The sequence below is a fragment of the Hesperophylax consimilis genome, chromosome 7 (assembly GCF_061612785.1).
Source record: "Hesperophylax consimilis isolate HC1 chromosome 7, BYU_Hcon_1.0, whole genome shotgun sequence".
Lineage (NCBI taxonomy): Eukaryota > Metazoa > Arthropoda > Insecta > Trichoptera > Limnephilidae > Hesperophylax > Hesperophylax consimilis.
Genome location: NC_142842.1, coordinates 34,405,818 through 34,420,269, shown reverse-complemented (window position 1 = coordinate 34,420,269; position 14,452 = coordinate 34,405,818). Strand labels below are relative to the sequence as shown.

General features: G+C 34.4%; 1 protein-coding gene across 1 annotated transcript; it reads left to right on the top strand.

Annotated features, from left to right (window-relative positions):
- Positions 1-1,854: 1,854 nt before the first annotated feature.
- On the top strand, positions 1,855-6,510 carry Pop1 (POP1 ribonuclease P/MRP subunit). Its single transcript, XM_089633891.1, has 4 exons — positions 1,855-3,481; positions 3,602-3,969; positions 4,796-5,074; positions 5,681-6,510. Exons 1-4 carry the CDS (start codon positions 1,981-1,983, stop codon positions 6,002-6,004), a joined length of 2,472 nt encoding a protein of 823 aa, XP_089490017.1. The 5' UTR covers positions 1,855-1,980; the 3' UTR covers positions 6,005-6,510.
- Positions 6,511-14,452: the final 7,942 nt, after the last annotated feature.

The following is a 14,452-nucleotide window of genomic DNA, read 5'->3' as shown; positions in this document are numbered from 1 at the left end:
TCGCACATTATTCATGTAAGAATAACAATAAAACATGACGGAAAACGAAATTGCTTTCGTAAAACAAAAACTAAAAAATGCACATCATTATAGATACCATATTAAAAATAGAAATAAAGATAAAACTAAATAAGTGATAAGAGAGTTACAACTTTTTTTTAAAACAGTGTTAGGAACTCACGCATTCCTTAAAAAAGGCTCGTCCCCTTTCAAATAACCAATGTTGAACACGGATAGTAAAAAGGGATATAGAATTAATTGACTTTATATCGGTGGTTAAATCATTGTATATTTTACGAGCGTTGAAGCAGAATTGTCGCTGAGCGAATGTGGTTCTAGTTTAGAGACCACGCATCCCAGGTTTGATGAAAAGCGGGTGTGTGCTAGATGTTGTGGAAAAACCAGCAGGTTATTTTTCCGTATGAAGCACAAACTTGGCTTAGTAAATAACGGGCGAATATCTTTACCCCAATTTTAGCAAATAGTTCGTTTGAGGGGTGGGTACTGGGTAGGTTAGCATTTAAATATAATTCTCAAAATTAGTTTTTGTACTTTAATAACTGTATTGATAATAGATTCAGCACAGCCACCCCATCCCACAATACCATAATATATGTTGCTACGGAAAAGGAAAAAAAATTGACGCTTCTTCATCTCCAAGTCTAAGTTGGATCTAAGAGAGCAGAATATATGGCAGAGCTTACGGAGTCTTTTTACTGTGTCATTTATATGAGCCTCGCAGCGTAGTTGGTCGTCTATGATTATTCCCAAATATTTAACTTACTTCGACGATTTTAGGGTGAAACGTGTGCAATGGATATTAGGTGAGGTTTCATGATTGTTTAGATTGAGTGAACACGAATGGATGATTGGTTTAGGACAGTTATTGGAAGCATTATTTTTGCGTGTAGAAAATGTCACATATTGAGTTTTATCGATATTTAGTGTGAGGAGGTTTGTGTCTAGCCAATTTGAAGACTTTTATTAGGCCATTATTAGTTTCATGAGTTACTGATTGCCATGACTCATCTTCAAATATTAATACTGTATCATCTGCAAATGATAATATCTTACCTCTAATATCCATGGTACACAGTGTGTTGATGTATATAAGAAAGAAAATTGGGCCTGGTACACTATCATGAGTTACCCCGTGGGACACAGATATTTTTTTACTCATATTTATTTTATCGTAGTGTATAAGAGTTTGTTGCAATCGGTTCGTTAGATAGTTTTCAAACCATGGCAATAAGTTTTCACTTATCACCATATAATACTACAAAACATATTTAAAGTTTTTTAGCCTTCCTTTTAAAATGTCGAAAAGCCTGATAATGAGTAAACTTTTGTCATTGTAATAAGCGTAAGAATCATAAAGCTCTAGGTCAATATTATCGAAATTATTTCAAGTGTAAGGGTTTTAAAATGTCTACCCATTCGTTTTAAATTTACCCAAAGTAATATGCTTTTGTGTTTTATGCTATATTTCAATATTATTTGTATTTGCATTTTAATATATTTCTGAAATTATCTTAAAATATATATTTTTTATATCTACTTGGCTTTTACATATTATACAATATTAAAAAATATTATGTAACCATTATACAAATATAATATATAAAACTTTAAGTTTAAAAAAATTGTATAAAGGAAGTAGATAACATTTGTTTTCGAGAAAGGCATGGGTGATTGTTCCAAAGCCTTCAGAAAAAAAAACTTTTTTTCAGTAAAATGTATATTTTTTATATTCAATTTGTTTCTTGTCCCGTCACTGAATAAAGCAAGCCACTAAGTAAGTAATTTTTTTACTATGCCACACAGACATATTTTTTGGCACTGACAACACTCAAAGTGATTTGACACGAGAAATTGACGTTTACAATATAGGTTATGTTTACGGATTTTCAAAAGCTTTGCAAAGGAGCGTTTTCAGTTACCATTAGTTTACTTCGCCGGTTTAAAATTTAAATCACAGTCATGGAGGATTCCAAGGAATTGATGCAATTCGATTCGTTGCTGGGAGGCCAGGAAAATCTACCCCATGAAGTTCACGTATTAAAATTTGCCGCGGCGAGAAGCAAGGAAATTGCCGCTATGACAGAGTGCATACTGAATCCTTGCACTTCTAAACTAGTGTTTCAGACTCTACCCGTTCACATGCGGAGAAGAATCATGAGCCACAATTCTAAACGTCTTCCAAGAAAATTACGACAAGCTCATGAATCCCAACTTCTGAAGAGTGGCCTTCCTTCCAAACAGAAAAGACCTTCAAGGAAATATAGAAGACGACCAAAAATCCTCATGGAAGAGTACAATAGAAGGCAAAAAGAACACGTTTGGTTAGAAACGCACATCTGGCATGCTAAACGCTTTCACATGACAAGGAAATGGGGATACAAACTCCCTGAAGCGCCTTGTGATAAGGCTTTTCGCGCTTGCTACAGAGCTGGCTCTAAACATTGTCTACTACAAGATAAGTCTTATTACGCAAGTATCCAATTACATGGCAACTTGGAAGAACTAATGTCAGGTTTTAAAAGAATAACAAATCCTAAATGTGGGCTGGGTCTAACTTCTCAAGCTTTTTTAAATGGGAAACGAGAAGGAAGTGCCTACATATTTAACACCGATCAATACCCTTTAGAATGCATTGGTAAAATAACCTTCTTATGGAAATCTCATACTGAATCAGAGCATTGCTTGTGGATATTCATACATCCATCATTTTACAAAGAATTCATAGATATCTTAATCAAATGTTTTGCTTTAGTGATGGTGAAAAAAGACATTTCAAACCCCGTTGTCACTGAGAATGGTGAGAAGCCTGCAAAACGTAGAAAGTTACTAAGTATTACCGATGAAAATATTCCTGATAAGATAAATAATACTTATAATAACAATAAATCTATCAGACTTGTTGAGTTAAGGGATAAAGTCAATAGGTTCAGTTTAACTGGACCCCTGTCTCATGCCATATTGAGTAAAGCCCTCTGTCCGATTGAAGTGAACAACCAAATAACTTCTAAAAGTACAAAAAACATCAATTGGTTTCAAGAGTTATGTATCAAAACAAGTTTCCAGAGATCGCACGAAACTCAAAGTAATTTCTGGTCCAAATTCAAGAACATAAATTCACCTTCCGAGTTGCCCTGTCACCTGATAGTTGGATTGAATGTGAAAGATCCAAGAACAAGTTTTCCTGCCAAACGAACCAAAGCTATACCAGGAGCACATGACTTGTTAGAAGCTAAAGACTACATAATGATGCCGGATGACTTGAACTGCAGCCCTTTGTGGGATGAAGGAGTCAGAAGGAATGTTTCTAAAAATATTAAGACAAATTTGGAAATTAATAAACTGAGAGAGACGACTTCGTTGGTACCAGGAGCTAACAGTGTTTTATTAGAAAACATTCCTGGTGTTCCAATCATTCTTTTGCAAAGACCAGGCAGTCAAAATTCGGAATATAAAAGAATAGGTAGGTTACCAAATAAACACTAAATATTATTTTCATTTATGATAAAGTTAACACTCTTGAAATACGGTAAAATCTGCAGCATTTTGTTTGTTTTATAATAGAAATCTTATGTTGTTTTAGGTTATAACAGTGGCTGGGATATAATAGTTCCCGCAGGCTACGGAATGGCGTTCTGGATGTCTTTTATCCTCCGAGGTGCAAGAGTTGGTGGCTTGAGAGAATCTGTCAAGCTTGCCTTTGAATCTGGAAGTTGTGATCTTCATCCTGACATGGCCGCATGTCAAACTGAAGATGTGAAACACTCCAGCACTCTCCGAGACAAATATTTCAGATTACCACCAAACAAACGAGCCAATTATATTAAATTGTCTATCAATAGCCCTTTCTTGTGTCAATGGCAAATACTCCTCAATGATTGGAAGAGGAATGTTACTAAGAGTGATAGTCTTTTTGTCCTACGTGATAAAAGTATTTTGAAAACACTTCAGGTAATTAATTAAACCAATTTATGATAGATAGACACCATTATCAAAATATAAAAACTTTATAAAGAAATATGTTTATACTATAAATAATAAGTCCATTTCATAGACATTAAAATTAATAGATAAAGGGGAACAAACCAACTTGCGTGGAGCCTGGGAAGCAATACATGAACCTGACCGAATATAGGCAACTCGCATTGTAATATCACCATTCAGTCGATAATGAAATCTGCTTACAAATTGCTAGTCCTTTTTATAAGGGCGCGCAATTACTGGCTGCGTAAAAACTTAACCAAATCGGGTAAATAAAAGTTAGGGCTTATTTCCAAAATGTAATATTGTGTTACGCTATTTATTTAGACACGTTTACAAATGTGCTATAATTTACCCACCTCACTCAATTTCAGCATCGCTACGCCAGGTGATTTTTTTAAAAACAAACATTTAGATTCTGCGTAGAAAAGTCCCACAATGAACAGCGCTGCAAACCTTTGCCTTACTTTACCGAACTTTTAGTTTTCTGCGCATTGTGTGATTATTTCAATGTGCGCTCTTTGATGGTTAATGTGGGACTGATGTCATAGTTTATTCAAAGTCTCCTCAAACTCTCCTGGTGCCATAAATATGGTCACGTGGTTTGCCTCCAGCTCGTCGAAATGATACCCAGATTTCATGTTGGGGCAAGTCTATTAATTTGGATGTCCATGACCCATAATTATTTCATTACCTACGTAGCTAACAATGTCCAATACAATGCCGCCTGTAAATATTTTTAATTTTCTAGTATTATATAAATAACTTACTTCTACTTTGTTCTTCATTATTTCAGAATATGATCAAAACTAAGAAAACTGTTCCTGATTTTGATTGGGATGTGAACTGCTTAGTTCCTGTAAAACTTCTGACCAGAGGCAAGGGAAAGCTGTCCAACTTTGCACTTATATGTTTGCTCAACAAAGGTGAAAATGTCTCAAAGAAGAGCTCTGAACTTGTCGAACCACTCAAAACCGATAAAAACCAAAAGAAAAGGCACAGCTTGCATCTTCAACATCAAACCCTTCTGAAGAAATTAAGAAGGAACAGGGTTAGGTCAAAGAGGAAATTACTGGTAAGTTTATTCATAAAATGTCATTATTCTGTTCATAATAAAATATGAAGAAAAAAAAGAATTCCAGAAGATTCAATATCCATAAATTCAAATAACTAGATAAGTACCTAAGTAGTATTTTCTAAGAAGTATTTTCAATGTCACCTACAGACAATTCAGTAACTATCTTATAACACATGTCACAAAATAGTAAAACTGCCTGTGTAAACCTTTTAATATGTAATCTTCTCCATGATATATTGGTGTATAACCGTTTTATGGAGAACATGAAAAAAAAAAAAAAAAAAAATCCCATTTGTTGGGATTTTATTAAGAAGCGGAAATACACATAAATTCTCCGACTTTCTGACAGCATTTTTAAGTAATATAACGGTCAATATGCCAGAGGCCAAAGGGGATAAAATACATATATATCATAAGTTCTTGCCCATACAATCAATTTGATTTCATTTGTTAGGTTTTTTACCATGCTATAAAATAAGATTATTTACACTAATGCAAAATGATGATACCGCAAAAAATCAGATTCTAGGGTGTAGTTGCAAATGCACAAAGGACCTGTAACGATAACAGTTAAATTGATTTTGATTGTGTGTTTTATTTCAGGAAAGTATGAAAAGATACACAGACCTCCCGAAGCAAGACAATTCCAAAATGCTGAATGAATATTCTTCCCAAATGAAAGAGCTTTGGCTGCCCACACAAATTGATAGTGTCAGGAGGCAATGCAGCAGAGAAGTCATGGGATACGTAAAGCATGGGGATTTTAGTTTTACCGAGGCACAAAGTTACGGGGTTGGCTATGTCGCATTGCAAAGCCTACAGCTTCTGATTCTTAACTCTGAAAATAAAACCAGTTTAGTTCTCACAAGGAATACAACATCGAGACAGTATCGTTATGCAGAATTGGAAGTTATTTGTGAAGTTTAGCAATTTTGAATTTTGTGCCACTATTTTGCTTTCACCCTGCGAGATAATTGATCCTGACCATCGATTCATTGTGATAAATCTCTTCATTAAAATGTGAACTTTCTTTTCTTTCATTCTTTTTTTGTGAAACCACACAAGAATCCCAACTGTCTGGAGCCAGGGAGACTATGGCATCCCCAATTGGGATATGTATTGGGTGGGAAGAGCATCTGGCTATTCAGATATGGTCACCAAACACGGCCAAAGCCATTTCAAGCAATCTCCATTTTCAATGGTGGTCATACCATTTAGTATCTTCCACTCTGGAACTTGCCACAAATATACTGTTCATTATTTTTAATGAGTAAATTGTGAAATAACTCAAATTAATCAGATAAAAATTACTTGCGCTCGCCGGGATTTGAACACGCGTCCTCTGGCTAGCTAGTTGAGAGCCTTACCCCTCGACTACGGTTATATATATATTATAGCCTGTACTCGCCACGATTGATTAAGGGATTTGTGTACTGACCATTTAAGAACTGGTGACCATTGATCTAGTGCAGTGGTTCCCAATTAGTCTTTCCCGAGTACCCCTTCGAAAAAGAACCCAAACTCGCATACCCCTTGTAGCCAAAATGTCACTACAGCGCGTGCATGTACCCCTGGAGAATGCATACCGCTAATTGGGAACCACTCTTCTAGTGCATTTAAGCTTTTTACCGCGTTCTTGATGTACATAAAAATCACACTTAACCTATCCTCCGCAATCTTTTTGATAGTCATAACTCATTTTTTAAAACTACCATAACTTTTTCATTTCTTGACAGACTTACGAATTGCTCATCTTAAAAGGTTCATTAATCCTCCTAAATCAAGTTGAAACACATAAATAAACAATAAGATGCAGGATACAGCTATAAAATTATAAACAGTGAGGCATAACAAAGAATTATGCATTACCTCACTGCTGTTCACACACACACTACCATATCATTACACCATCTTCAAATTTCTAAAAAGTGGTGAATGCCAGATGTCCGTAAGATAAAGGTTCAAACTAGTTTTTGGTTCACGTATCTGCTAAATTCGTTACTTATTTAAGTACCATACAGCCGCTAATGTCTAATGCATAGATATAAGCGAGTAGCACTGGAGGTATAGAGGTAACAAAGGAGAATATTTTCTACAAAACTTTTGTCTCCAACTTGCGGTAAGGAAGCACGAGGTATGCGGGGCCTGTGTGCGGATTTAAAATTGTCACGCCCATCCATCTAGCGGTCCACCGGCAAAACACTACTAATGCTGATGGCGTTAATTAAAATGCAAGTAAAAATTTCAACTTTGAATAAACCTAGTTGTGACATGTAATAAAAGAAATAACCAAGATTCTTTTTAAATAAAAATATTTTTCTAACCAGGCGACGAACAGTAAAAATGCTTCTTTCTTTGATTTAATTTATGTCATTATAAAAATACTTACAAGTGAAAAGTAATGCCATCCCTAGTTTTAACTTTCTTCCGGTATGGTTTTAACAAAATTTCACACTGTACTTCATCGTAACAGGTATGTGGTTTGTTGTTTATGAACAAACAGTCTACTCATGCCTAGCGGTGAAATCATACTGGCCTAGTAAGCAAGGGCGGATCCAGCTTTGGCGCCAGGGGGGGGTCACGTAGTCGTGGTCAAGTTTTTTTTTTTTTTTTTTAAAGAAAGACAAACATTCCCGGGTTACGAATAACCCAACAATAACTCCTCCCACCACCACAGAAAGCCGAAAATGCTTGCTTGTGTTGTGATGGAGGACTTAGGTCCGGTCAGTTACAGTTACAAGAAGTTATAATTTAATTTTGATAATAATATATACATAATATATATGACCGATAATAGGCCACATGCATCACATTTAAAAAAAATCCGGGTAATTTTTGGATAGGGCCTGACACGCTTATTACGAATATTTTTTAGAAAAAAACTTTATATTCGCCTTAATTACTATAAAAGAACACTTTTTGCATTTCGGGCGGCGGAAAATTATGAATTTAAATTTTCAATTGCGTTAACCAAAATTCACTTCGCGAATCGATGCAGCGGCAATCAGCTGCCATTAGGTACGTCACTGTTATGTTGGTATCCCTGATACATTGATTTGTATCACAAACCATGTTACACAAACCTAGCGTAGCCGGTAAACTAGTTGAAAACTGGGATGTTTTTCTTGCCTTGACGCGAGCAGGCGTTATTAAGGGGCACTTTCCTTTGTATCACAAACCATATTGAAGATAGCAACGGTCGTATTTAGCTCTTGTTTGCATCAGTGATACCAACATAACAGTGCGTTCCTAATGGCGTCGCGTTGTCGCCACATCGATTCGCGAAGTGAATTTTGGTTTTATGCAATTGAAAATCAAAATGCATAATTTTCCGCCGCCCGAAATGCAAAAAGTGTTATTTTATAGTAATTAAGGCGAATATAAAGTTTTTTTCTAAAAATTATTCGTAATAAGCGTGTCAGGCCCTATCCAAAATTTACCAAAATCCGGTTTAGGCAAATATTCTAAGACGTTCCGTATTTTTTTTTAATCGTATTTTTGAAACCCTGGTGATTTTTTTAAAATTTCAACTCGAAAAATCAGACCATTTTTTATAAACCGGAAAGACGGGACATAATTTTATATGTGCAAAAAAACGGTAATTAACTAGCCGAAAGTCATTTAAAAAAGAACGTTTTCCACACGAATGTCACAAAAATGGCATGAAATTGTACGGAGTTCTGTTCATAACATCTGTCAAAACACCGCCATAAATATACCAAACCACCTACTCATGCAAAAAGTCAAATCAAAGGTTAAGTGGTTAAGTTCGCAGAGAACAAACAATAAATCTAGTGAACGTTAAACGTCAAATTCAAAAATTCGCCGGATATCAAAGTGTTGCCGTATAAAAAAAATAATCAGTGTGGAATTTTACAAAATTAAGGGAACATAATCGGAGACGGAACATTTTCATGTAAATCATTCAAAATCCATCATTAAAAATAATACTATGCATATCTAAAAAAAAATACTAACGTTTTCGTAATCTTAGTAAAAAAATCTATCCACACTTTTAGCCTTCATTTTAATTGATTCTGAAGAATTTGTTACAAATATTAAAAATGTGTCCACTTCCGAAGTTATTAATTCATCATCTAGAAAAATAAAATCTGGTACTTACCGCTAAGTCCGCTAACTTTATAGTTATACACGGGTTATAAAGTTTTAAAATCGTTGAACGTAATATATACTAATTGTATATTCGCCGAAATAAATTAAAATGTTAGCCTTGGGCAAAACCTCGATGAACGAGGTTGTGTCTCGCCTTAAGAATTGCTTTAGGAAGTATAGGAAGGCTGGTAATTCGCGCGGGCGCGTTAGACCTGTCCAGACCTGTCAAAAAACTTCCGAAAGAATAAGTTCTGTAACTTACTAAAATTACGTTAAGTGACTTTTGGTGTCGTTTACATTGGGAATTTGGCCAAACTCGCCTTCAAGAGCGATTTACAGGAAAAAAACTTACGAGTCTAACCCCAGCCTTAGAACATTAACAAATAACATTTGAGTTTAAACACACATACACTGGCATAATGAAGAAACTGATTAGATTACTTACCATTTCTTGTAATGAATTGAATTTGCAGCAACAATTTTTAAGAACACTATTACTTATATTGGAACTTATTTTTTTTAACTTAGTAAACAAATAAAAGTAAACACTTTATTAATAAAGTTTAGTCGTTCCGATTGAGGTTAGGTTTTGCTAGACGCTAGATGTTAGTCGAAACAAAGCGCGCGCAAGCGTCACACGTGGTTACACGAAATGTGTCATAATAATATGAAAGGTGGCGGCCGAAGCGCGCGCCGGTGGCGGTGCGCGGTGACGCGGTAACATTCGAATTTTCGATGCGTTCGTTCCCGAATAATGCGTTTGCCGTCAAACAAAGTATTATATTAAATTGATTAAATATTGAAAGTACTTAAATAAAATTTATATTGTGACAAAAAATATATAAAAACATTATGTTTAACAATTTTAATTAGTGGTCCACCTAGGTCCTGGATGGGCCCAGGACCTAGGTAGTCATGACCCCCCCTGGGCCCCAGCCCAGGGGGGGTCATGACCACCGTGACCCTCCCCCTGGATCCGCCACTGCTAGTAAGCCATGCCCATTTGAGCACGGTTGAGTTTATTTGACGTGTTGTGCCAGGTAGCTAGTGGTTAACCTGTCCGGTGGTGAGTTTCTGGAAAGAAAATGGTCCCGCTGGAGGGAGTTTTTTCAACAATCAAAATATAGAAAAAAATAAATGCCACCTCGTAGAGTATAAAAAAATCCTTAGAAACTAGCACGAAAAAACAAATACTAAGATATTTAGAAGGAAAAAATAAAAACAATTTTGCAGAAATCTCCAACCATCGAAATCGGAGCAGATTTTTGTTTTTACTTTATAAAAATCAGATTCACTTACCACAATTTTAATGATGCCAAGGGGGGAAAAACAACTTTTTTCACACACTTACATATACGTATTATTATTTACACTTACACTATTGTATTTTCATTATAAAAATTCAACATAGGTACATAATGTAAATGCAGTCAATAATTATGATAACAATAACACCATTCTAATTATTATGTACACTATCTTAGAAATAAAATTGTCTTCACTAACTAATACTGCTTTTTCGTATGGTAGTCTTTGAAACATGGATATAAGCAAAATGCAAGATTGCAGTCGGTGCACATATATTTCGTGTCACTTCTTTTTTGAGCTCGAACTACTGTATGTCTACACACATGGCATTGTCGTTGAGTTCGCTTTCCTTGGGCTGCAGTTTCTGGTACAAGACGGAGAAAATGTTTTCCTAAAAGGCGAGTTGGTTGATCCACTACTCTCCTTCCTCCAGATGATGCTGGCCTTGGCGTGTGATATATTTCGATCATTTGAGACACTAGTTTTCCCGGAATTCGTTGAATGATAAAACCTTTTGCGTTTTCAAATGATGCAAAAAGAAAGCATTTAGTGTTCCAATGTCTATAAATCTGAAGAAAATTTTCTTATACCATTTTAGAGACTTCCTGGAACTGCTTGCGAAGCCCAATATGCGGTCCACTTTGTCAACAGCTCCCATATTCTTGGTATAATCTAAAACTACCTCTGGTTTTATTTTATTTTCTCCCGTGGAGAAGTCAATTTTAGCAGTAACAATCATTGCATCTGTATGTATGTTACTAAGCATAAGTACATCCCTTTTATCGTGCCATTTCAGCACCATGAGATTGTTCGATTTCAAAGACTTCATTTCAGTTAGTTGAATCGAATTCATGAATAATGGGCGTAAACTTACCCTGATCCCATTTCCGATGATAAACTTTTCTCTTTTTGGATGTTGAACAACTAGGGAGAGTTTCATCCTCATCAGATTCGTCGGATGAGCTATCCGAATGTATTGGCAAGCTTGACTTGCAGAGTCATCAGACGACTGCGCTACTAACTCAAATATACGCTGTGATACAACAACCACATCTTTCTTTTGTCTCGCTACCAGATCCCCAAAGGTATAATTTATAGACATTCCAGAAGCGTGCTAAAATGCGAGTCGCGGTCGGAATTCAGCCATCTTTTGTCGATGCTTTCACAGTACGTAAATCAAAATAATTGGGTAGGTGTCGTGGGTACTTGTAGTGAATAAATGTAATTGGTTTTAGACATTATTATTATTTTTTTAATTTCTTGATACCAATAAAAATAATTGAATAATAACTTAGAGGGGGGTCAATCCGCACCAAATCATCCAGGCCATGTCACCCACCATCTCAGATTTTGATGAAACTTTAAATTTTTAATCCTTCCATATAGATAAGAAAATATACCAAATTTTACCTTCCTACCTCAACTCGTTTTTTTTTTATGGGCAGTTGAAGTTTGGGCAAAATAAGCGTTTTTACATATTCCGAGCACTCCGGAAGAGCTTGTACCTTCAATGAAAAAAAATTGTATCTTTGTCATTTATAGTGCAAATGCAATGAAAATTTTCAATATTATCAAGAAAACTATGCTGATTGCAGAAAAAAATAAATAAACCCTTTACATTTATCTACTCAACTTTAAAAAATTACCAAAAGTAATTTTTTAAGTAATTTTTGGGACGGAAAAGGTACTTTACAAAAAAGCAATATCTCGGGAAGGTACAGTGTTAATGAAGTAAATTTTTTTTATATTCATATCTACAAATAGCATAGAATCACATACAAAAATAAAATTCATGGCATTTTACTTGCTTCAATAAATAAAATCCATTTTAAACTTTTTTCAAACTTTTTGTAATTTTTTTTTTATTCTTATCTACAATAAACATAGTACAACCTAAAAAAATAAAACTCCTGGTATTTTGTGTGCTTCACAGTGTAGAAACGTTTTTAAAATGAGAAATCTTAATCATACAGAATTGTTCCAAGTTTTTAAAAATCTAGATACTGTATTTGCAAATAAAAAAAGTCAAACTTATTCGGTCCTTTACATGCTGGTAAGCTTGCAATGTAAGCTTAAGGCACCAACAAAATAATGTACCTTGTTCCTTACCCTGAATGCATACACCATAGCAATATTTTATAACAAGATCAACTTTTTAACTCTTTTCAATACAAAGTTAACTCTTTAAAAAACAAATACAATAAAAATAAAACAGGCAATGTAGGATTAGGTTAAATGAAAGTACATTACAATAATATTGTTTACAAATAAATGTTCAAGTTCATTTTTTACTTTTATTCTTGATCTGACCCATAAGATGGTTGAACTTTTGATCAGCATGATGAACGTCTTTTTCAAGAAAGTAGTAAGCTCTTCCTGAACCTTTTGTTGTGGGAGGGTCAACGATATTAAAAATATTTTGTATTTGTATTATATCAGGCAACAATTACAGCAGCGTTTTTCACAAGCTAAAACAATACCAGGCACTCGAGGTTTCCACTGCTTTGTTCCTCTGTCTGAAAATGAAGTTGGCACAAAAAGGATAAGTTCAGATTCAGATTATGCTTTGATTTTTAACTTCAGTGGGGAACGAAATCGCTCTGAGCAACTAAGTATGGTACAAATTTGTACAAACTCTTATGTATCTTGCGTATATGACAACCATTGGTTTTTTGGACTTGTGGTTTCCAAAGATGAAGACGAGTGTGATGTATCAATCAAGTTTATGCATCCTTTTGGCCCAGCTCCATCCTTTTACTGGCCACATCAAAAAGAAGATATTTGTTTTGTTCCACTACAAAATATTTTTAATATCGTTGACCCTCCCACAACAAAAGGTTCAGGAAGAGCTTACTACTTTCTTGAAAAAGACGTTCATCATGCTGATCAAAAGTTCAACCATCTTATGGGTCAGATCAAGAATAAAAGTAAAAAATGAACTTGAACATTTATTTGTAAACAATATTATTGTAATGTACTTTCATTTAACCTAATCCTACATTGCCTGTTTTATTTTTATTGTATTTGTTTTTTAAAGAGTTAACTTTGTATTGAAAAGAGTTAAAAAGTTGATCTTGTTATAAAATATTGCTATGGTGTATGCATTCAGGGTAAGGAACAAGGTACATTATTTTGTTGGTGCCTTAAGCTTACATTGCAAGCTTACCAGCATGTTGTAAAGGACCGAATAAGTTTGACTTTTTTTATTTGCAAATACAGTATCTAGATTTAAAAAAACCTAGAACAATTCTGTATGATTAAGATTTCTCATTTTAAAAACGTTTCTACACTGTGAAGCACACAAAATACCAGGAGTTTTATTTTTTTAGGTTGTACTATGTTTATTGTAGATAAGAATAAAAAAAAATTACAAAAAGTTTGAAAAAAGTTTAAAATGGATTTTATTTATTGAAGCAAGTAAAATGCCATGAATTTTATTTTTGTATGTGATTCTATGCTATTTGTAGATATGAATAAAAAAAAAATTACTTCATTAACACTGTACCTTCCCGAGATATTGCTTTTTTGTAAAGTACCTTTTCCGTCCCAAAAATTACTTAAAAAATTACTTTTGGTAATTTTTTAAAGTCAAGTAGATAAATGTAAAGGGTTTATTTTTTTTTTTCTGCAATCACATAGTTTTCTTGATAATATTGAAAAATTTTCATTGCATTTGCACTATAAATGACAAAGATACAATTTTTTTTCATTGAAGGTACAAGCTCTTCCGGAGTGCTCGGAATATGTAAAAACGCTTATTTTGCCCAAACTTCAACTGCCCATAAAAAAAAAACGAGTTGAGGTAGGAAGGTAAAATTTGGTATATTTTCTTATCTATATGGAAGGATTAAAAATTTAAAGTTTCATCAAAATCTGAGATGGTGGGTGACAAATCCAAAATTTTCTGGATGATTTGGTGCGGATTGACCCGGGGTGATTTTTCATCATCCAATT

Bases quoted from the DNA above. Each gene is read 5' to 3' on its own strand.
- Pop1 (XM_089633891.1), top strand. From the start codon at position 1,981: ATGGAGGATTCCAAGGAATTGATGCAATTCGATTCGTTGCTGGGAGGC. The intron at 3,482-3,601 runs GTAGGTTACCAA...ATGTTGTTTTAG, and splicing joins TTCGGAATATAAAAGAATAG to GTTATAACAGTGGCTGGGAT. The intron at 5,075-5,680 runs GTAAGTTTATTC...GTTTTATTTCAG, and splicing joins GGTCAAAGAGGAAATTACTG to GAAAGTATGAAAAGATACAC.